Source organism: Myxocyprinus asiaticus, chromosome 4 (genome assembly GCF_019703515.2).
Source record: "Myxocyprinus asiaticus isolate MX2 ecotype Aquarium Trade chromosome 4, UBuf_Myxa_2, whole genome shotgun sequence".
In the NCBI taxonomy this organism is placed as follows: Eukaryota; Metazoa; Chordata; class Actinopteri; order Cypriniformes; family Catostomidae; genus Myxocyprinus; species Myxocyprinus asiaticus.
In genome coordinates, this window is record NC_059347.1 from 28,258,314 (window position 1) to 28,282,352 (window position 24,039).

A 24,039-nucleotide genomic window follows, 5' to 3' on the forward strand; every position below is an offset into this window, starting at 1 on the left:
ATCATCACCAAACTTTTCTTTTAGATTTATGGCTCCACCGGTGAAAATAGATTTTCATTGTGTGCACAGTTAAGCAGTGTCAGCCTCCATCCCCATCGATCTGACTCCTGCTTTAGCTCTCTGTGTATAGCAGCAGTAGCTGAGGTCCATGCAGGCCTATTCTTGTTTACTTGCAAGATGTTGAGAAGCACAGGTTGTCTGTTTCTGTCTGCCGATGTTATATTTCACTGCATAGTTCAGGAGACTTACTTTCTTATGGTGCGTTCACATACAACACGATGCGAGCGTTTCGCGTGGCACGATTACATACAACGTCAATGCAAAGATGCGAATAGGCGTGAATGGAGCGAATGACGCGACTCGAACACGCGAAATCGCTTCATTCGCGTATTCGCATTACGTGTTGTCGCGAAAGCCTATCAGCATTGAGATTGTCCGGAAGTCACTGACGTACTTATGTAGTAGCAGAAGAAATCTGGAAAAATGGATGAAAAGATTGTTGTAGCGGTGTGTGGGCACCCGGAATTGTATGACACAACGTCATACATGTACAGAGACCAGACGAAGCGGCAGTCATCCAGACGCAGTTCCTGGAGAAGGCGATGAAATTCACCGAGGTGTATGCGCCTCCGGATGATATCATGCACCCAAACACGATGGTGTTTGGTTTTCCGACGTATCTGGGACTTCCACAACAGATACTGAGCAGCAATCGTTGTGATATCGGCCATGGTTGATGGCGGAAAGATAAGTTGTCATAGAAGCCCCTCCTCCTGTCCTTTTCCGGAAGAGAAGGGGGAATACTCGCGGGTTTGCAGCGGGTTCGCATTACTTACGCGAACACGAGTTTAAACACAAATTTATAATCCAGCGGTCAAACTCGCGCAAGCAGTGTGAGGTGAAAATTTTCTTTGCGTTGTATGTGAACGCACCATTATATGTATCGGCTTTGTCTTAGATGTTTCTCCTCAAATGCCTTCAGAGAAATGAAAATTGACACAACTAGGCCTGTTGCGATTATTAAATTATCGTCTGATCGTGGTTATTTGATCTAACCTGCGGTTATTTGAGGCAACTGCGATTATTGGGCATTCAAATTACAATCACATTTTCGCACCGCAGACGTCAACCAGCTCTGGAAGAGAGCATGAAGCGCTGTCTGCAGAGGCTGGAGCCATTGTCCTGCGATAATATAAACAAACAAGTATAAACTTTGATAGTGAATGCATAGCACTCCGGTTTCATTTTCAATGATTGTGTAATTGCAAAGGTTCCTGGTTTATATACACTGTGCTAAGGCCCAGGTATACTTTGTTTTTGCATGTTCCGGATCGCCTCACGCCTGGTTGACTGCGTTGCCTTAGTGAGTATACTTATCTGACCACGAACGAATGGGAACGCTTTCCACACATGCGCACTACAACTGCTTTGTGACAATGGCTGTGTCTCGTTTGGAAGGCTGCGTCCTCCGGAGGTCGCATTTGTCAGCCGCATACATCAGAGGCTGTCTCATTTCATATAAGCGAGTAGGACACTTTGAATGTGACCTTCTTTCATGGGAATTCAGAGGATGCATGAGGTGTATCCTTCGTGGGCACTCACAACCCACAATTCTTTGCTTCAATGGAAATGTCTAAAAAAAAATTATATGATGTTCAAACGCAAGTAATGTTAATTCCCAAGTTGAAGTACCTCAGTAGATGAGTGCAGAGTATATAATATGTATAATTATATTAATATATAATTAAAATAAAGTATTAGACTAAAAGTACACCTGTAAAATCTGTTTTCTTTTCTCTTTACATCATTATAACTCTCCTAAAATGTACCTGATACATTCCCTTCTAAAGGGACTTTGTTCCCTTCTCACTCAAAGCGCTCTCGCTTGTTAAAGAGTGGCGTGCTGTCACAGAAACCATGTTACATTACGTTTCCGTTTGTCCTACGAAGGCTGTCTCGTTTAAACGAGGCTTGTTTAAAGGAGGACATTCGGTATACTGCAGCCTTCAGAAGACGCGTCCTACCTAGCACGCAGCCTTTGAAACGAGACAGCCAATCTTTTAGTACAGTCAATGGCCAGCGCATGTGCAGACGACGTGCACAGCAGAGGACCACGTTTGCGAGTCAAGAAAATCTAGGCGCGCCGATGACGCAATTTGCATCACACATACTGTGCCGGAGCATTCCGCAACGTGCACACCCGAAGTATACGTTGGCCTTTTATGACACGCAGTGACAAAGAGGAGGAGAACATGCTTACTCTGTTTCTGTGGAGTGATAAAATGATGAAACTAAATCTCAAAGGTTTTGCTTCATGACAAATAAGGGCTTGTGGGTTTTTTATTAAGAGCATTAAAATTATGTGTTAAAGTGAAAAAAATTAGGAAATAAATATTTTACTATTGCATAATATAATACAAATTTAATATAATAAAATATATAAAAAACAATATTTTTCTTTTTTTATTAAAATATTATAAAAGTGTAAATGTAAAATTGACCAAAACTAAAGTTGACCAAAAAGAGAGATATTTTAATTATTTAGAAATATTCTGATATTTAAAAAAAAAAAATTCATGTCATTCATACGTTTTTAAACCTTAAAAGTAAAATCATAGTTTATACCTATTTTATTATTTGATTTATATATTTGAAGTTAAATATGTAAAAATTACTTCTTAAGGTGCATGAAGCACACATGCAGAAAAAAGTACAAAAAAATAAAAAACATGAAAATTTGTATGACAATTAATCGTGAAAGCCCTTAACGAGAAAAATAATCGTCACAGCCCTAAAACAGACAATTAATCATCAGCCAAATTTCATAATCGTGACAGCTCTAGACACAAACCTGTTGAAAAGACCAGCATATGTTGGGTTTTGGATGCTAGTTCCAAGCATGCTGTGGATGTTGGTGTGCTGGTGTTTCAGGTCAGCCAGGAAAGCTACCTTGAACAGCATCATTAGAAAAGCCATGCTGGTCGACCAGCTTCACTAGCTTTGTTGTGCTGGTCCATCAGCTTGATAAGCACCAGACCAGCATTAGCCATCAAAAACCAGGCTGGCCCACCATGGAATTTCATGCTGCTCTGGTCTTTTCAGCAGAGAAATGAAACATTTGTTCAAATACAGTAGAGCTATAAAATGAATGTGAATTGTATATCCCAGACAATTTGGTATTAGAATAATGTGATGAGAAATATAGAGTTTATATTGAAATTTCAGACATTTGACTGGAGACATTGGTATCTTGGCATATTTGAGATATTCTAGAAAAAAATATTCTGAAACTTAAGATTTGATTTTAAAGAGATTTATTTGTGATTTTTCTCTGACTCCTCTCAGATTGATGCCATTCTCCAACTTCATGGTTAAACTGCAGAAGAGGAGGCAAGATCAGACAAGATGGCCTCCTTTATAAAACTAGACTTGTGCCTCAGGGCTGAAGTAGATGAAACATATGGAGCTTCTTTGTTTGCCTCCTCTGTGAAGCCCCTTTATTGATGAAGAAATAGTTTGGGTTTAGGTGTGCACTATGGGATAGTGAATGGCTCTTTGGTGGAATAATCATCAGCCCCATTAGATTTTTTTTATGGAACCTTTTATGGGAGCATTTTAAGCAGGATCTTTACAATACACTTGAGTCCAGTTATGGGTCTTGGTTTACCACCAGTCCACTCTAAAAGATTACAGTTTATCTGTTAGGTGTTAAATCACTTTCAATTAAATCTGCTTTAAATGAGCTGAGTACAGCTTCTTTAAGACTATAGAGGGCCAACAACCCCTGTTTACTTAGCAGGTGGTTCTGTATCAGTTTTTTAACCTTTTTAACCCTGGACTTAAACCTTTCCTTGGAAACTGATATGTTATCAGCTGCATGAAACTAAATGGTCTTTTATGTCAGTAAGCAAAGGGATAAAATGCGCCTTGCATTCATGAAGACTAGACACATGGATATGTAGTCTTGTCATGGTGAGGAATCCTTCAACCATCAGCACAGTAATCTGGATTAATCTAAAGGAGCAGCAGTGTAGATGATGCAGGAGCTTTGCTCTGTCTCTCATTGGCTAAGGGATGAGCTGGCATCTATAGATTAACCCTTTCTTTGACAAATCCCCTCTCACACTTATCACAATTGGCTGGGTTGTTACCACCCATATTGGCAATACTGTTGTTGTTGTTGTTGTTGTTGTTTTTGAGTACAACTACAGTGTGGGCATCATCGGTTATATTGACAAAGACATTCATTAGGCGCTGCGTTAATTATGTAGTACACAAGAATGTTGCTTGACCATGAAATCCTTTTGCTTTTTAAGGGGTGCTCTACCAGTAGACTTTCTGACTTTAATCAATATTCAGTCATCAATCGTCTCAGCGATTGATGTTGTTGGTTGGTTTGTTGCTATAATGCAAAAATCAATACATTCAAAAGCCTTTAGTAAATCCACTGGTTGAACACCACCATTATGAGCTAGTGGTTTCAGCTGTATATTTTCTTGTGCATTTAGTACAGTAGGTGTTATCTGAGTCTGATTCATAACAGCTATGTGGAGAGTTTTGTGGATTTGTGGATAATGAGGGTAAGATTGAACAAATGTCAGCAATGACACTAATTGATTTAATGTACTGTATGTACTTTACTAGAGCAAAATAAGTTTACATTTGTTTGCATGGACACAGAACGAGTTCTTGAATTGGGCTGTATATATTAATACATACATTAGGGATTTGTATGCTTGGAGACATATTGCCATTGGGCATTTGTAGGTCTTATGTTGTGCTACTCTTGTTGTGGTATATGGTCAACTTACAAACCACATTGAATATTTCCTGCCTCAATACACAAGCCGAGGGGGGAAATACTAGCTGTATATTTATCTCAGGATTTATTGATATAAAAACAATACTGGAATGTGACATGCAGCACAATGCATCTGTGACATAAGAACCAGTCAAAACTTAACGAGAGAAAGACAGAGGCACTGTTTTAGATACGCTGTGTATGGTGAGGAAGGAAATAAACTCCAGAGACAAGGTTAACACGCCTCAGATGGGAAACAAGATTTTGTTTGCTTGGAAAAAGACTTTTCCCCCCAATGAGAACATAAATACACTCTGCATCATGTCTGGGTCCTGATTACACTGTCGGGGTTTATTGTGCAATAACAACTATCTGACTATACATTATCCCTTACTTATTACACGGCTCTCTGGAATACTCGATTCTGATTGGTCAGTGGCGTCATTCAGCGGTCAGATATTGCTCTGAAACTACCGCACATCTGGGGATTTAGACGTATCAGCGAGCCGTCTCTCCTGCTTCTCGCCTCACTGTGTGGTCACTACAAGTAAGCTAATAAAATTTGTATTTAAACGTGCATTTATTTATTTATTTGGCAAGTGGTCTTGTAATAGGCTGATTACAACAGCAGAACTCCGATGCAAACCGGAGGTTGATTTCAGCTGTTCAGCGATTTATTTCTTCTCACATAATTACATAATTGTAGCGCAAATCAATGTTTCATGTCTATTTATTTGTTTATTTGGCAAGTAGTCTTGTAATAGGCTGAATATTGCGGAGTCTGATGGTCATTTTTTTTACAAAGTATACACCAACAGAACCGAAGGTTGATTTCAGCAGTTCAGCGATTCGGATTTAATTTCAACGGAAATCAGTAGTTTATGGCCAAATAGCTCAGAATCAAAATTACTTTTAAAAGTATGTATCCAGTTATCACAAATGCCTGGAAAATTCATAAAAATGTCAGTGAAAGTCGTTTGTCAAAAAGGGTGGGAACTCTGTATTACAAACTGCAAACTTTAACAATCAGCAGGGCAAGTAAAAGCACCCCTTACCTCACATTTTGAGTGAGATGTAAATCTGTTTATTTTGTACAACTTTAAGTGGCCTTCAAGAAGTACAACTGACTGATTTGAAGCATTTAATCTCCTTTATCTGAGCTGCACTAAAGCTCTTCATTTGTGTCTGCAGGATCTGTTGTTGTATTTTCTCTCTGTATTCCAGCAGGCCACTGTGTGTCCCTTTGCTCTTGTGCACTGGCTTCTGGCATTCAGACCTACAGTCCTCTGGATGTTTACTGTATGCTCACAAATACATAATGCACTCACATTCTACAACACATGGTTTCTTGTCTTCATTTCTCTCCCTCTCTCCTCTTTTCATCTCACTTCCACATAAAAACTCACAAATGTTTCTTTTTCTTTTCATGGTGGGGACTTTCCATTGACTTCGATTGTTTTTATACTGAGCTAATGATATGTTCTATCACCTACGTAAACCTAACCCTCACAGAAACCTATTTGCAATTTTTAATTTTCATTAAGACAATTTATTGTTTTTTAAACTTTTTCCCTGCATATAGGGGATTTTTGGTTTTACTATACTTGTGGAGACATAGGGTTAACGACAATGTAGACAAAACCTGACACACACATTAGCACTAGGCTAATTTTACACCATGATGGGTAGTCTCTGTCCCTGACACATTCTTTTGCTCCTTGTGACCAATAACACTGTGTCACATTTAGTGCAGCTGTTGTTGAACAGATCTGGTTACTGAACTGATGATTCTTAGATGCGGATGAAACCGTTCCCTAACTGCTGGATATGTCTTTCCATGTGGGTGTTGAGGTATATGTAACAGCTTGTGGGCACATTCAGTGCATTTCCTGAGGATGTGTGTGAAATGGTGTCGGGTCGAAAATCCTCTTCCCTCTCAAAAGCTTGTTTCCCACCATCGATTTGTGGGAGACCGTTCCCTGCTGTATCTCTCTTACTTCCTCCACTTCTCTGCACTCACATAGCCTTAAGTCAACATGAAATGGCATTCACGACCCATTTAACTTTATAATCTGTGTATTTATGAGTTAAACAAAATGTAGGACGAGACTTTTTTTGTCCATCAGGAATTGATGGATCGTGAATATATAAAGGAGCCAGGTGATTGGAAGGGAGGGTTTGATAAATAAGAGAGAGGCTGAGCAAGTTATTACATTTTGCTAAAAAATGACATAGACAAATATAATAAAAATCTTCAGAATAACGTGTGCCTATGAAATGCACACAATAAGACCAGGAACGTGTACTAAGAAAGTTAATGGGTTCAAAATACCTATTTTTCTCTTGATCTTTTTGCCTTCTCCACAAATACTTCTCCTAAATCACAACAATAATTAACAGTAACACTTTTTCCAGGTCCAACAATATTCAGTATCTCTCCAGTGCTGCCTATCCTCTTTTCATTGTGTTACTGTGTTTAGTCAAATCAGGAAGTGTGTGCTCAGCCTGATCTCATTAATATACGTAGCTATTTGTACGTTAATATTTGTAACATTAAACGTACATGTTTTTATGTTTGAATAGACACTAAAACGTACAATATGGACATTTGAAAGCATCTAAAATGTATAATTTAAGTATTTACAGCTTTAGAAACTTAAAATATTGACGAATCCATTACAACTATATTTGAATACGCGAATCGATTATAAATATATTTGTAAATTTTTACTGTTTTATAGATATTTTAGATCCCTTAACCCTACCCCAACCTCTAAACGTAACCCTAACCCTAAAAACATGTAACAAGTAGATTAATGTACAGTAGCAATCATTTTTGTTAAAATATATTCATTCATATATATTTTACAGCTGCTAATACTACACCAACTCCTAAACCTAACCATAACCATTTATTAAGCATATAAAACGCATAACAGGCAGATAAATTTAATCGCAGTAATTTATTCCGAAAAATGGCAAAATTCAGTAGAAAAGTAGTCTAAAGGGCGATGCGCTGCATCCTATGTGCTCTCTGACGACATACAATAGCATTGTGTGAGGTGGAGAGTAGAATTATTAATCGCTGTAAATCTTCTCCTGATGCACTCCAGAACGGCGCTGTCATATCTCATTCTAACATATACATCGCAGAATATGGCATGTCACAAACAGTCATGAGACACTTGAGAGCCAATGAGCATTCAACTTCATTGCCATAAAACCGCTGGTTGTAATGCTTGAGGCGGCAATTTTTGAATTTTGAAAACGAAACCAACGTCTGTTGATGGTTACAGCGGGCACGACGGCGGATGGAGATGGAGATCGTTGAATAAAAGGCTTGAATTTGGGTCTGTTCTTCACAGAAAGCAGTCTGAAGATTTGGATTATAGCTAACAAATGTATGGAATAATTGTATTGTTTTATGGTGCTTTTTGTTGTTTATTTTGTTTTTTGGCATATTCTGAAAACTCCTTTTGTTTCCCATGGCAAACAAAAATAAAAGTAATTGTTTAATAAATGATTAAACGATTACAGAGTTTTTATTCATTTTTACATTTTAAAGTGTAGTCTTGGTTAAAGTGATATAATCCTTTAAAACATTGTATAGGGCAGCAGAACTGAATGAAACTGTTAAAATGTTATATTATGTCAACTGCATTAAATAATCTCATTGATTATAAATTAAATGTATTTAACTGATTAATTCTATGAATTATTCAATATTAATAACATTTGTATGTTTCTATAGGTGTTAATACGTAAAATGATGATGTTTACATGCTGTCAATATGTCAATATTGTACGTTTCAGTCCAATGCAAATGTTAAGAGAATGAACATTTGCTAGAACCAAACTTTACTTAAGAATACATACTAGTCCTCATGAGATCACATAAGGACCCACCATCAGCGCCGCTCATTGGAAAATCACACAGGGTGGCTTGGCATTCTTCTGGCTGACTCCTCATCTATTTTCCACCTGGGTGAATGTTACCTACTGTGCTCCCTGGAATAGCCATCTGAAGTGGCTTAATGAATCACAGTGTATGTCTGTCAAACTCCTGGCTCCAGTCCACCCTGTGCAGGCACTAGTTTTTGTAGGTGGGCCTGTAATTCGGCTCATTAGCAGTGTTGGGGGTAACGCGATAAAAGTAACGCACGTTACGTAATCAGATTACTTTTCAAGTAATGAGTAAAGTAACAGTATATTTTATTTTAGACCATAATATCGGAGTTACTTTTTAAATAAAGTAATGTGTTGCTTTTGTACACTTCTGCTGTCCCTGTATTGTGAGAAATCAGGAGTAAAAGTGTGCAAACTTCAGGGAGGAGGCGTAGTGCATGATTAACATTGTATTTCTTTAGAGTGTGAGGCCAGAGACTATTTAGCAGAGATGGGCCACTTCTATTTAAATGAATGGGAGAAATTGGAACGCCCAACCAAGAAGCTCGAGCACCCAACGGTCAACGTATGTAGAAAGGACGTCCCGACTTGCAGGTAAAAGAGCCAATCACCTTTTAGATACAAACATCGCCTGTCAATCAACTCGCTAATGTGCATGCACATTTCGTGTTTTAGAGTAATATGAGGTCAACATTCGGTTGAGTGAAATGTGGTTGATTCATGTGTAGGTTCAAGTGTTGAACTTTGCTGCTTTAGGTAAGACAGTGGTTATTATTCATTATTCATACTGGCTGCCATGTTGATGGAAAAACAAATCATGCATATTCATGTTATTGATTCTTTATTATAAATATGACATGAAAACCTACTTTCTAAATATCTGTTTGTTTACTAGGTTGTTTTGACATGAGTGTTTTACAGTAGCTAGCATGACCTGTAATGTCTCTTGCATGCAATGCATGGCTTCTTTGTATGGAATGCATAACATAGCAGAAGAGTAAGTGGCTGTGAGAGAAAAGTAACACAAAAATAACACAAGTAACGTAACGCTTTACTTTCCATAAAAATTAACTTTTATTTATTGCGTTACTCCTTAAAAAAGTAACTTCATATTTTAACAAGTTAATTTGAAAAGTAAGGTTACCCAACACTGCCCATTAGACTGTCAGAAACAAGACAGAGTTGAATAAAATGCTATTGGCTTGTGTTATTTGATTGCATCTGTATGAAGATTTGACGTGTGTCTGATCAGACAAGCATACAAGCATGGAATTTGATGCTATGGTTATTACATACAGTAATGCAAATAATAAAGGCAATCAGCATCTAGAAATTGGCAAATGACTTGAAGTTAAGTTGAATTTGTATTGATATATCTGTAAATGGACACAGGAAATGATTATCTGAAGGTCTGACTGTTTAACCATATATGCCCCTGCAATGGTAATCTATATTCTTCCATGAAATGCTGGAAATATATAGTTAGATGACTCATGCAATAAATAATAAATAATATCGTCAAAATAATGTCGTGGTGCCATGGTATTGGTACAACGGGGCTAAAGGCTCCGCAGGGTAAAAGGCTCCTTTGACTTTATTTTCTCCCAATACACTAAATAGTATCAAAAACTACCACAGAACTTTCCTAAACACCTGTTTGACAATATGAACTGCAACATTTTCCTCTTATCATTGCGCGTTATCTCTAAAAGCTGATTTTGAGGCAGTTTGATCTAATAATTAAAAAGAAACTTTTTTTAATTTACATTTATTTAGCTAATGAATATCCTGGAAATTATCACATAAATTTTGAGACAAAATACTTATTTATTTTGTTCAAGGTGATATATATATATATATATATATATACAGCTGTCCAGTAAGTGAAGGATAGTATTTGGAGTAAACTCCTTGCATGGCAACTTTGTCTCTTTGGGATTTTGCTGCTTTATAAAGATTTAATTGGCTTAACCCATCGAGCTGAGGTGCTGATCTGAACTATTTTCTCCACCTGCTCCACTGAAGCGCGTTATTCCGAGCATTCACTGTTGTTGTTGGAGAGGTGATGTAATTCACCGTGAACTTGTGGCGGACGAGAGAGGAAGGGAAGATGGTTAGGGGAGAAAGATTGCTTTGGTCCAGTGCTTAGTCTATGAGCTTTGTTTTGATCTTCCATAGACAATAACATTACATCAGTGCAAACAGGATCTGTTTACATCTTTGCTTTGCATACCATTTAGGAAAAACTGATGTTTTTCGATAGCCCTACGCCGGACTATTCGGTACTGTAACCCTACAGAAGTCAGCACCGCCGCCCCCTCTCTAGCCCCGCTGGTTGGCTCTCACCGAGGCTCGTTAGACCCCCTCCGGGCTGGAGAGTGAAAGAGAGTCCGAGTGATGACAGCTGGGACTGGGAGATGAGCGCGGCCAGATGACCGTGTCAAACACCGACGGTCCAGGACAAGCATTTATTTTTCTGCCATTGTGACAGAGCCATCGTCCCGTCTGTGTACCGTTTATCGAGGAGGAAGGGGGATTTTATCACTTCTCGGGTGTCAAGTGTTGCTGTGAACGGGCTGTGAATGACTGGAGGATTGCGTTAAACCGCACTGTGATTTCGGAGCTCGCATTTCCTCGCGGCTACTTCGAGCGACTCTTCAAACATGAATAATAAAAATAATCAGCGAGTAAGTAATGGCATTTTGACCTCGCATGTAGCTCGCGGTTTCTCGTTCAACCCGGTGTGCGCGCGTCGAATGGATTTCTCGGTTTGTTTCATAATGGCATATTTTACCGTACTTTGAACAGTTTGTTTTAGAAGTGTGGTTTATGTGGGAAATATACCCTCAGTATGATGTTAATGTAGATGTGTAATGGATGGTCTGAGCTTAAGTAGCGCGGCGTGGTTGTGTGCAGGTGCGCGTGCAGCAGTAAGGTGAGATGCCCACGCGCACTCAGTACCTGCATACATGAGACGATGCGGCGAGTGAATTATGCGCAGAGGCGACTTTTCTCATTTCAACTGGATTGCTAGGCTCCATTACTCTACATTGTCTCTTGGGGAGTGACAATTCCATTTTTTATGGTATTTTAGCCTGAGCTCTGTTCTTGTGTATGTCTCCCTCTCTCTGTGTGTGTGTGTGTGTGTGTGTGTGTGTGTGTATATATATATATATATATATATATATATATATATATATATATATATATATATATATATATATATATATGGTACTGTGCAAAAGTCTTTGGCACATAAGATGTTTCACAAAAGCATTTGTCTTAAGATGGTTATTTATATCTTCAGTTTTAGTGTGTCAATAGGAAATATAAATATTAGACTCCCAAACATTTCTTTTGCAAATAGAAAAGATTAGAACAGAAGAACAGGGAGCCCTGCAACAGATGTCATGGCCCCCACAAAGCCCCCCACTGAATATTGAGTCAGTCTGGGATTACAAGCAATTGAGAAAGCCGAAATAGATAGAAGAACTGTGGCGAATTCTCCAAGAAGTGTCCAGGTGTACCTAGGAGAATTGGTGCTGTTTTGAAGGCAAAGGTGGTCACACCAAATATTGATTTAGCTTTTTTATGTTTACTGGACTTTGTATGAATTTAAGTGATAAATGAAAACTATTTATGGCATTATTTTTTAAGACATCCTCACTATGCAACATTTTTCACAAGTGCCTAAAACGTTTGCACAGTACTGTGTGTGTGTGTGTGTGTGTGTGTGTGTGTATATATATATATACAGTACATATAAAGAATCTTTTTTTATTTGTTTTGAGCTGTTATTTGTTAGCATTATCAATCTGGAACGAAACAATGAATACTGCAGTAGAGGATCTTTTCACATCTGTCTGATGGGATGGAATTGTTCCAGAAAAACTTGAACAATGAGTTGGGGTTCTATCGTGCCCATTGTAAAATTTTCTTCTGCAGTCTTTTCTTAGGGAGTTTGTAATAGAACCAAAGAGCTAGTGCTGCAATCTACCACGTTTGGATATAGGTTAAAGCTATCGTTGAGACCCTTTAAGTCTTCTTACACACTGTTTATGGCTAAGAGCGCATTAGCTTTTAAACCTCGAGTCTTGTCTTGAAATACACAATATGGGTCAGTGTGGAGTCCGCTTTCTTCAACAAGCACTGCATATGATTGTTTTGCTGTTACATCTATTAAAGTCATGCAAATCTCACACAGTTCTGTTGAAAAGCCCCCCTCTTCTAGACTCCTCAAAATGACCCCATGACTTCTGCCTTTTCACATTATAAGCCTAAATCCAGATGCATCCTGAGGCACTCTCCCCATCCATTCATTTGCACACATTCTCTGTTTTCACTTTTTTTACCTGAAAGGCATCGAGTCAACATGTTCGTGAGGTTTGTTGTCAGAATCACGTTAAACCGTTGGTGGTCTGCCGCAGAAAAGGTCACGTTTGAAAAGATGATTAGGTGCAGAGACAGATTGCTCTTTTTTTTGCTTTGAAGATTTCTTGGGATTGTTTCAGATCATTTCAGTCATGACTCGAGACATTGTATTTTCTCTTAGAAGTTCAGTCAATACATTTTTGTGTGGGAAGATTTCAGGTTTGCAGGATTCAGTTTAGGCCAGCAAGCTGCTGCTGCTGCAGTTGAATCATTACCGTTGAGTCTGACTGCATTTAAGGAATCAATATTTGCTGGAGAGAGATGCCATTCCTTCCTCCAGAGTGTCTTCAGAGCTGCTGTTACAGCATGTAAGAATTGCGGCTTGAGAGAATCAAAGCTTGAAACTGTATTTCTAGATTATAGGGAATAATTGCGCTTAAGTTTTGCGATAAAAATGTTTTATGAATTTCCATATGTTGTTGTTAAGATGAATATCTTGATAGATTGATCCAGGGTCAGTGTGTCAGGTCGTCAGAGCAGACTAATTTAATTAAACTAATTAGACTAGCAGTTTAATTTAACAGTTATGGGATTGACGACTGTATTACTTACAGGAGTGACACTTGCATTGTCCTGTTCATATAACAGCTTACAGCAGCGGCTTGACTCTGTCTGTATGCACAGTAATCTGAAGTTAAGCTTCTTTTCTCGCAATAGCCGAAAACAATGCCCGCAACCATAGTGACAGTGACAAAATAAATATCAAAGATGGTGACTTCCATAATGCTGAACTATAGGGGTGGATAAAAATATCGATTTTCCGATCTCCATTTGAACGATCTCGATATCAATTCTTAAAACCCAAGATCGATCTTTTACTCTCATTCGCAACCCTCTACTACAATGAGAGTAAATTACTCATTTTGCAACCAAATTTTGCTCTATGCAACCAAAAAGTATATATTTGGCAACTGGCTGGTAAATGTGTAGATTTCGCTCACCAGTGATTGTGTAGTACAGTGGTGTATTCAGCAGTAAAATACTTTCACTGCATGTTGAGAGTAAAAGATTTGTGCAATGCATGTCCAAAGATGAGATCCACACGACCCATTTGTCATTGAATAATGTCTGTTTTAATACTCTTTCTGTGCTCTAGGGTCAGTTGTTGATATATATATATACATATAATTTTTATTTTTATTTTTTTTTTATTCCAATCATGCATAGCACGGATGAGGTAAAGCCGTTCGAGTCTCTCTCATTAACATGCCCTAATTTACAGGCACTGTTTACAGAAATGCTGGTTTTCTTAAAGAGACAGTAGCGTTTTTTAGCAGGTGTTCAACTAAATTTATGTAAATAGTACAAATTATGCAATTAAACAATTAACCTGTAACCTGCAAAATAATATATGCAATATACTATATTTATTTATTGAATACATGGATTTTATATTTTTAAAAAAGCTAAAATATGACCAAAAAGATGAAAAACAAATAAAATATAATTAGTAAAATTTTCGTAATGTACCTAGTTAGAAGGTCCCCTATAATTAACAGCATTAGCTGGGAGATAATTTCTTTCATATGTAAGCAAATGGGACAGTATAACTGAAATATACCCATATGAATTGATATTGAATCGAATCAAATCGGGAAATCTGTATTAATACCCAGCCACACTGAACAGTCTTTTCATAAGCGAGTCCAATCAAGGCACAAGTTTGTCTGTCAAATATTAATCAGTTGCTGCTTTGAATGCTATTTATTGTTTTTATTTTAACACATGATGGAAGCATCTTCGGTGGAAGACAGGGATCAACCTTCGGATAAACCAAAAAGCTCATATCTCCATCTCTGTGAGTTATCGGAACCACGTGAAGAAAATGAAAGGCACACGAGACAAACGTGTGCAGTGCAGAGTGGCTATTGCACTGTAATGCATTGTATGATGTGATAGACAACTGCAGTTGTTGTCCAGTGCAGGTTTACCAAACTCACTCTCAAAATGCAGGTGTGGGTCCAGAAAATGTACAGTATGTTTTTAGAAAATTTAAATCAGTTTGGTTATAGAATACAAACTTTGTATGAATGTAGCCATATTTAGCACTGTAAAACAGGATGAAATGAGGGTCTCCTTAGGGATCAGGACATCTACACCAATACATGCCGCAGTTGGATTTCCATCTCATGTGTTTACAGTATGTGTCTGTGACTTACAGTGCATGATGCTTTAGTGCAGAGAGAGAGAGCGAGCGAGAGAGAGTATTGCTGTATTCTCAGCTTTACTCACACTCACATTGGCCATATGGACGTGTGTTCATAAGTGCATGTTTGTGTGTATGTGATGGGATCTGTTAACTTTGTTGCTGTAACCTTGTTACAGCCTATTCACACCAAGAGCGAAGGAAACCACATTCAGAAACATTAGTCTATTCTTAAGATACGCATTTCAATTTCATAACAAAATTGCATCAAATTGAATTGTAGAATGTTTAACTAAATTAAATGTATAAAAATTAAAATATGTAGTTTTAATTGTATTTTATTAAATATTACTATGTTCAATTTGATGGAATTATTTTATGAAACTGAAATGCGTAAATTTCAAATGATTTTTTTGAGTGGACCGAAAAGTAAAGCAAAAAGCTCTCCACTGAATCACAAGCTCTTTATACTTATAATTGGTTGCTTTTTTGTAGAATGAAGGAAAAAAGACCTAAAGACCTACAGGACAAAAACAAGTCTTGTTTGCTCTCATTTAGGGCTGGGCAATAGGATGATGTAATCGGATATAGATAATATATCACAAATATCCTGCTGCCAGTATCGACCCTCATTGACAAACGATGTTCAACAATATTGAGAAATGGAACTGAGAAGTCTCCAAAATATTAAATAGTAGCCTGGGGTTTATAATTAGCACCTGCTGCCAGTCGCGACCCGCCAATTGTGGGTTGTCTGTTTCATGTAATTTTGTCATCTGTCCCCCACTTTAGTGGGTGACCTGCAAGAAGTCTCGGAGTGACACATGACAAGAAATGCTGTTTTCAGGCGTCTGAAAACAGTTTGCAAGAATAGTGTCGTCTATGAGAATGCTGCAAATAACCTAAGACGTTCTCTGGAGGTGTTTGGATATAAATTCGCTTTATTTCCATGGAACAGTTCGAGTTTAACATGTATTGTGAACTCAGATCTGCAGGTTCACAAATCATAAAATAATACAAAAACACCTAGAACCTAACCTTTTTTTTACATTTATTATTTTTAAGTTTACATGTAAAATTTTCTTTAGGTCTCAGTTTGTATAAGTAATTTTCTACCTGTTGTTGTAGATGGACACTTGTGTGACGGCAAATGAGAGGTGGTTAAAAACGAATTTTTTGACCCCTTCATTATTGTAATTGCTTTTTCGTTTCATTTAAAGTGTAATTTGAATTTAAAAATATCTCTTGATTAAGTTTTTCAATTTGCAATGTTTTTTAATAAAAATACAGTCAACATATTTCTTGCATATCGCCCAGCCCTACTCTCGTTGTTAAAATGCCTTTACTCGTTTGCTGGTAGGTGAACTTTATTCCACTGATTCTACTTATGGAATGATCCGGGTTCAATACAGGTTAAGTTAAATCGACAGCATTTGTGGCATAATGTTGATTACCACAAAAATGTATTTTGACTCGTTCCTCTTTTTCTTAAAAAAAAAGCAGAAATCAAAGTTACAGTGAGGCACTTACAATGGAAGTGAATGGGGACAATGAAAGTGAATGTTGCCAATTTTTGGAGGGTTTAAACACAGAAATGTGAAGCTCAGGATTGGGCTGTAATGGAATTCACGTAACAGTGTTACGTATTCAGAATACAATCAAATAATGGGTTAAGAAAAAGATAAAAATTTTGTTAAAATATTAAAATATTGTAGTCGACCACAAACTGCCTTCTTTTTGTCTTCCTTTCATAAAGGTAAACAGCAGTGTCAAAATCCACATCTAATTTAAAGAAACAAGCTATTTAGATTCACTTAAATAAAAGTAGAGGTGTAGCACTTCAGATAAGATAATAATGACATTTCACACTTAATTCATCCAATTGTGCCTTGCCTTTATAAATATGTATTCTAAAAGTATTCTTATATTCTGAATATGTTACTTTTTATTTGATGTATTCAGAATAATTTACTGAATACATTTAAGAGAGTATTCAGACCAGAATACTTAAAGTAATCCGCCCAACCCTAGTGAAGCTTATAATTTTATAAAAGCACTTACATTAATGTTTCTGTTAACATGTATTAATTGAGCAGCAAAATTGTTTAAATCATCATTTTGACAGTCATTTTAAGGGTTTAGGGTTTGTTGACATTACATTGTCATGACAACAAAGTTGTAAAATTGGCTATAACTTTACACAGAAAAGGTTAGTAAGTGATTTTATCATGCTAAAATCATGTTTACACCCATATTCTTTATGTCTTGTGGCTATACTTTTGAAACTGAGTATTCAGGGTTGCTGCAGAGTTTTTAAAATCAAATTTAAGGCTTTTTAAGACCTTTTTCAAGACCTGAACAAATAAAAATTAATACTGTATCCCCATACCAAAACAAACCCTCACAATCTCAAAAGGAAAAATTATGTATTACAAACTCTTACTTAAACAGGCAGGGGCACACACTCAACATGGCCTTAAAATTGCTTATCAGTAAAACAGGGTAGGCTACATGCAAGTTAAAAATACTATATATATATATAATGTATGTGTGTGTATTTATAATCACATTGAACAAAATTATGTACCATTATATAAATAAATACAAATTAGAGGTCTATCAATATTGGATTTTGCTGATACAGTAATATGTCGAAAGAAAGCCAATTAATCTGCCAATCATTTTTAAAATTTGTAGCCTATATCAATGTTCTTAGTCTTTCCTTCCTGTGATGGGGAGGTCCAGACAGAGGCTACATGAGTCCAAATTGAATTAATTGAGATTAGATTCATAGCGTGGAAATACATCAGGGATTCTTCTTTTGAAATATATGCGTTTCACAGCTTCCAGATGCTCGTTCAAGCAGATAAGGGAAATAAAATGTGCACTCCTGCAATAATCTACAACGTATTACAATATAAACAATTAAAAGTAAACATTGTCATATTTCATCAACACTATATCATCATCATCAACAGCTGATCTTTAGTGACCGCTTGTCATAAATTTCCGATATGGCTTAATGATTGCGAAGTGCTCTGCAAAAGCAGGAAACGCTCACAAGCCCCTGCATGCTTGGAGAAAATACAACAGTACCACGTTTTCACTCTGAAGGATGCAGCACATGTATTTATTTAATTAAATCATATTCTTTTGAAGTTTGATAATCACATTAGGTCAAATCAAGATTCCTGTCTTTCCGCCCCCAAATTTAAGACCTCTATAAAGGATACTCAAGGCTTTTGTTGTATCATTTTAGATATTTAAGACTTTTTATGACCTTAAATTTCGGAAAACTGAATTTAAGACATTTTAAGACTTAAGGATCCGTGGGAACCCTGGTATTTTAACATAAAAAAATTTGACCCCATTCTCTTCTATTGAATGTGCCTCACTGTAACCTTGATTTTTGCTTTTTTTTTTTTTTATAGTCGAAATACATTTTTGTGGTAATCAACATTATGCCACAAATGCTGTTGATTGAGCTCAACTTGCATTGAACCAGGAACATTTATTTAAATAGAGAAGCAGATTTTAAATATTCCTGCCATTTGCATGTGTGTGTCAGTGAGGCACATTCTCGGAAAGAGCAGGGATTTACTGTTAGAGAGAGAGTGTCTGTGTGAGGTATATTTATATATAATTTATTAAATATGCACGTGTCAAAGCTGTGTTTTCACATTCATGTTAGAAAGAAGCATTCTGATGTTTTATTGGGAGAGAGTGCAGTGTGTGGGCTCCATGTTTGTTAGGTAGGTTATTAATGTGCACTGATGTTTGTGTGTGTCGGTGGTTCTGTGTGCTTTATCTTCAGGTGGTTGCTTTGTGCATAGGGGTCCACATTCAAAACACCAAAATCCCACACAAGCAGCCTATTTTATGAGTTTATATAGAGCATGTTCCTCAGGGGTCTTTCTCCTTAAAGCTCAACGGCCTGTTTTTGCAAAGAGAAAATGCAGTTTAAACTTAGTTTGACACTAAACTGCTGGGCTGGTATTTCAGAACGGGGAGGGTGACATGAAGGTTTTAAATGACCTCTACAGTGCGGGTGCACCTATTAATCATACTTGCTGGGAATTTAGAAAAACATTCTGCTGAGTGTTCATTTCTAAAAAGCATTTTTTTTTTTTTTTTGCCAGAGAATGGCTTTATATAAATTTTAAGCAAAGATCTTCATTACTGATTCTCTGTGATTTCAGGTTGAAGTGCGACTTGGGTTTATTAGTTGTGCTTGCTATATTATTTAGAAAATGTACAGAACATTTCTTTCTTCCTGCTTCTGTTAGGTTCCTGTAGCTCACCTGGTAGAGCATGGTGTTAACTACACCAAGGTCATGGGTTTGATTCCAAGGTCATTTTATTTTGATTTAAATAAAAGGGTGTACCTGTAATTTGTCCACTAAATGAATAAAAATAGGTATTCTGAATACTGGAGAACACACAGACCAGAGTGAGGCAAGCCTTTTGCTAAATTGGTAATGCTGCTAATGCTACTTTCTATGTATACTTGGATGTGTTTGACCTATCCAAACTATATGTATGTTACCAAAGCACATCTAAACAGACAGAACTGGTGCAGATGCCCTATATATGCCTTAAAATATCTCTCTTTCTACTTCCCTCGTGCTGTCTTGATTTCTTACCCCCTGGAGTCACACTTACCCTCTTTTTTTCAATGTGACATATTCAGTATCCCATCAAGAGTCTTTTATAGTATTTTTCTGTTCCTATCAATCCCCTATTTCAGTTTTTGTTTTGCTTCTCGGTTTTCTCTGTCTCATCCTAATTGTGCTATTTCCTTTTGTTTTCAGTGTATTCGGGCGTCCCTGGTACTGCTGTGAGCTGCTCTCAGCATGTGTTAGAAAGATCTCAGGGAAATGTGTGCCTGTCAGTTAGTGTATTTGCTTGTGTAAAGAATCTGTTGACTCCATCTATTTGTGTCTCATCTAGATTGTGTGTTAACAGAACTTGAAACAAATCTAAATTTGCTACGATCATGTTTAGGGGTGGTATGTGTATTGAGTGAGTTTGTGTTGTGTAATACACAGTAGGAAAGTGTTTCATGAGGTGCACTGATACAGTTTCATTGATACAATTATATTGCTATTCATATGTTTAGTGTATTGTGTTTCAAAATTGTTGGTGTATTGCAGTCTTTTACTCGTGTTTCTCATTCAGCTGGATTGGATTTTGGTGCTTTGCGCTTTATTCGGGGTGCTTGAAGGGATAGTTCACCCAAAAAAGAAAATCCTCTCATCATATTCTCACCCTCATGCTATCCCAGATGTGTATGACATTCATTCTTCTGCAGAACACAATCTAAGATTTTTAGAAGAATATCTCATTCTCAGCTCTGTTGGTCCATAAAATGTAAGCGAATGGTGGCCAGGCCTTTGAAGTTCCAAAAAGTAGATAAAGTCAGCATAAACAGGGCTCCAGGCTGCGACTAAAATGGTTGCAAATGCAACCAAATTTAATTGATTGCGACAATAATTTAAAATCTAGTCGCCACCTTGGGTGGTTGGGTTGTGTGCGTTTATATTCGGTTTCGTCAGATATCGTCACTGAATTCATATTTAGAGCGCACACCAGTGTGTCTCGTGCCGCTTTTCACCAGTTCTGTTGTGATGAGCTACACCACACGCAACAACAAACCCAGCGTGAGAGAGTCGTGAGCAAATGACTCTTTTGAATCAGATCTTTTTCATGAATCACCCGAAAAGAACTGAGAGTTAGAATTCAGGAGCTCAGGTTAGCAGTTTGAATCAGATTCACTTTCTCAGTTAATCAGCCATCAGTGTGTTCACAACTGGGAGTGCAGACATTTCAAAATAAGAGTCCCATGTGTATTTCGGGCTTCTTTATAATTAAACGTCCCGTATTATGTACTACTTTTTTTCTTCTGGTAATTATTGATTGGAATTGGAGTAGCACAATAAACTGCATCTGGGATTTCATCCAGTTTGCACTCTTGTAGTCTCAGTGTCTGGGCCAACAGTAAAGAAAGACTAAGGCAATATTTAAAACAGTTAAAAAATGTTTTTTTTTTTTCACAGACTGTGATAACATGTTTCCGCTTTATTTAGCAGTGTAAATCTAGCAAACTTTTTAATACTATAATTTTTTTTTTTTATATTGATTGTAAATGTATAACATTATGCTTTGTGTTATATTACCCTGGAATTAGTTTTAAAAAATGAATTACCATAGCTGTGAGTTTTTTTTATTTTTTTTATTACAGCTGCTGAGAGAGTAAAAGTCTTAATCCACTGCTCTCTATTTTATTTATATTTTTCTTCTTGAAAGTCATTCAAATGTAATAGTGGATTTTTTCTTTTGCTCTTGGAGCAAATTGGTAAGTAAAAATAACATTTGCTGTGATCTCCCATTCACCAATGTCAAAGTTTACCCTGCAAACTTTTACTTCCGCTTTCCAAAACCCGGAGGGTGAAAAAGGTCTATTTAGGGGCTTGTACACAAATATCAAATCAAATCAAATCAAATCACTTTATTGTCACACAGCCATATACACAAGTGCAATGGTGTGTGAAATTCTTGGGTGCAGTTCCGATCAACATAGCAGTCGTGACAGTGATGAGACATATACCAATTTACAATAACATCAGATTAACACAACACAATTTAAACATCTGATATACACATAATTACACTCAACAATATACAAATAATAACATACACTGTACAGTATACAATATGCACTATATAGATACACATTATTCAATAAAAATAAAAATATATAAAAAAAAGTATATATATAGTAGTAAATATAGAATGTACAGTATTGTACTGTATTGACATTCAGGCTGTCGGTTGATAGTCAGTTGTTAAGAGAGAATATAATATAATAATAATATAATTTATGACAGTCCGGTGTGAGATGGGTAATAAAGTAAGGGTAATAAAGTGCAGTGCTGATGTATTTTGATCGTGGGAGATCAAGAGTTCAAAAGTCTGATTGCTTGGGGGAAGAAGCTGTCATGGAGTCGGCTGGTGCGGGTCCTGATGCTGCGATACCGCCTACCTGATGGTAGCAGTGAGAACAGCCCATGGCTCGGGTGGCTGGAGTCTCTGATCCTCCGAGCTTTTTTCACACACCGCCTTGTATATATTTCCTGGAGGAAGGGAAGCTCACCTCCGATGATGTGTCTGGCAGTTCGCACCACCCTTTGCAGTGCTTTGCGGTTGTGGGCGGTGCTATTGCCGTACCAGGCGGAGATGCAGCCAGTCAGGATGCTCTCTACAGTGCAGGTGTAGAACCGTGTGAGGATGTGGTGGTTCATTCCAAACTTCCTCAGCCGTCTCAGGAAGAAGAGGCGCTGATGAGCCTTCTTCACAACGACTTCAGTGAAGATGTGGCGGTTCATTCCAAACTTCCTCAGCCGTCTCAGGAAGAAGAGGTGCTGATGAGCCTTCTTCACAACGACTTCAGTGAGGATGGACCATGTGAGTTCCTCAGTGATGTGGACACCCAGGAACTTGAAGCTGCTGACTCTCTCCACTGGTGCTCCATTGATGGTGATGGGACTGTGTTCTCTGTCTTTTCTTCTGAAGTCCACCACAAGCTCCTTTGTCTTACTGACGTTGAGGGAGAGGTTGTGCTCCTGACACCAGTGTGTCAGAGTGTGCACCTCCTCTCTGTAGGCTGTTTCATCATTGTCAGTGATCAGACCTACCACCGTCAAGTCATCAGCAAACTTAATGATGGCATTGGAGCTATGTGTTGCCACACAGTCATGTGTGTACAGGGAATACAGGAGTGGGCTGAGAACACAGCCCTGTGGGGCTCCAGTGTTGAGGGTCAGTGATGAGGAGATGTTGCTGCCCATTCTAACCACCTGGCGTCTGCTTGACAGGAAGTCCAGGATCCAGCTGCACAGCGAGCTGTTTAAGCCTAGAGCCCGGAGTTTCTCATCTAGCTTGGAGGGCACTATGGTGTTGAATGCTGAGCTGTAGTCTACAAACAGCATTCTCACATAAGCGTTCTTTTTTTTCCAGGTGGGAGAGAGCAGTGTTTATTGTAGATGCAATGGCATCATCAGTGGAGCGGTTGTTGCGGTAAGCAAACTGCAATGGGTCTAGATTGAGTGGCAAGACAGAGCAGATGTAATCTCTGATTAGTCTCTCAAAGCATTTGCTGATGACGGGGGTCAGAGCAACAGGACGCCAGTCATTTAAGCAAATTATTTTTGATTGCTTTGGAACAGGCACAATGGTGGATGTTTTAAAGCATGTGGGGACTACAGACAAAGAGAGGGAAAGGTTGAAAATATCCTTAAAAACACCAGCCAGCTGGTTCGCGCACGCTCTGATGACGCGGCCCGGAATGCCATCTGGGCCCGCGGCTTTGCGGATATTCACCCGTCGGAAGGATCGGGTTACATCCGCTACAGAGATGGAGAGTGAACTAACCTCTGTAGCTTCGGCCGCGAGAGCTCTCTCCGCGAGGGCGGTGTTATTTTCCTCAAAACGAGCATAAAAATATTTAGCTCATCCGGGAGAGAGGCAGCGGTGTTCATGGTGGAGTTTTTATTCCCTTTAAAGTCCGTGATGATGTTAATTCCCTGCCACATGCTTCTAGAGTTGGTGGTGTTAAACTGTCCTTCAATCTTGCTCCTGTGCGTTTTGCGGTTCTGATAGTTTTTCGGAGGGCATAACTGGCTTGTTTATGCTCCTCCGCGTTCCCGGAATTAAAAGCGGAGGTCCGCACATTAAGTGCTGCGCGGACATCGTTATT

General features: G+C 37.9%; 1 protein-coding gene across 6 annotated transcripts in view; it reads left to right on the forward strand.

The window, feature by feature from the left end:
• LOC127434854 (rhotekin-like) overlaps window positions 1-24,039 on the forward strand; it is a 100,561-nt gene that overhangs the window by 42,439 nt on the left and 34,083 nt on the right. Inside the window, exon 1 of one of the 6 annotated variants that reach the window (XM_051687903.1) lies at window positions 5,219-5,348. The exons of 4 other annotated variants lie outside the window; for them this stretch is intronic. Coding sequence is in view for 1 of the 2 variants with exons in the window: in XM_051687894.1 (XP_051543854.1) it covers window positions 11,371-11,394 (24 nt within the window). In the remaining variant the exon portion in view is untranslated. Of the gene's footprint in view, window positions 1-5,218; window positions 5,349-10,817; window positions 11,395-24,039 lie in introns of those variants that run through there. One more of the 6 variants, XM_051687894.1, reaches the window with a different exon arrangement.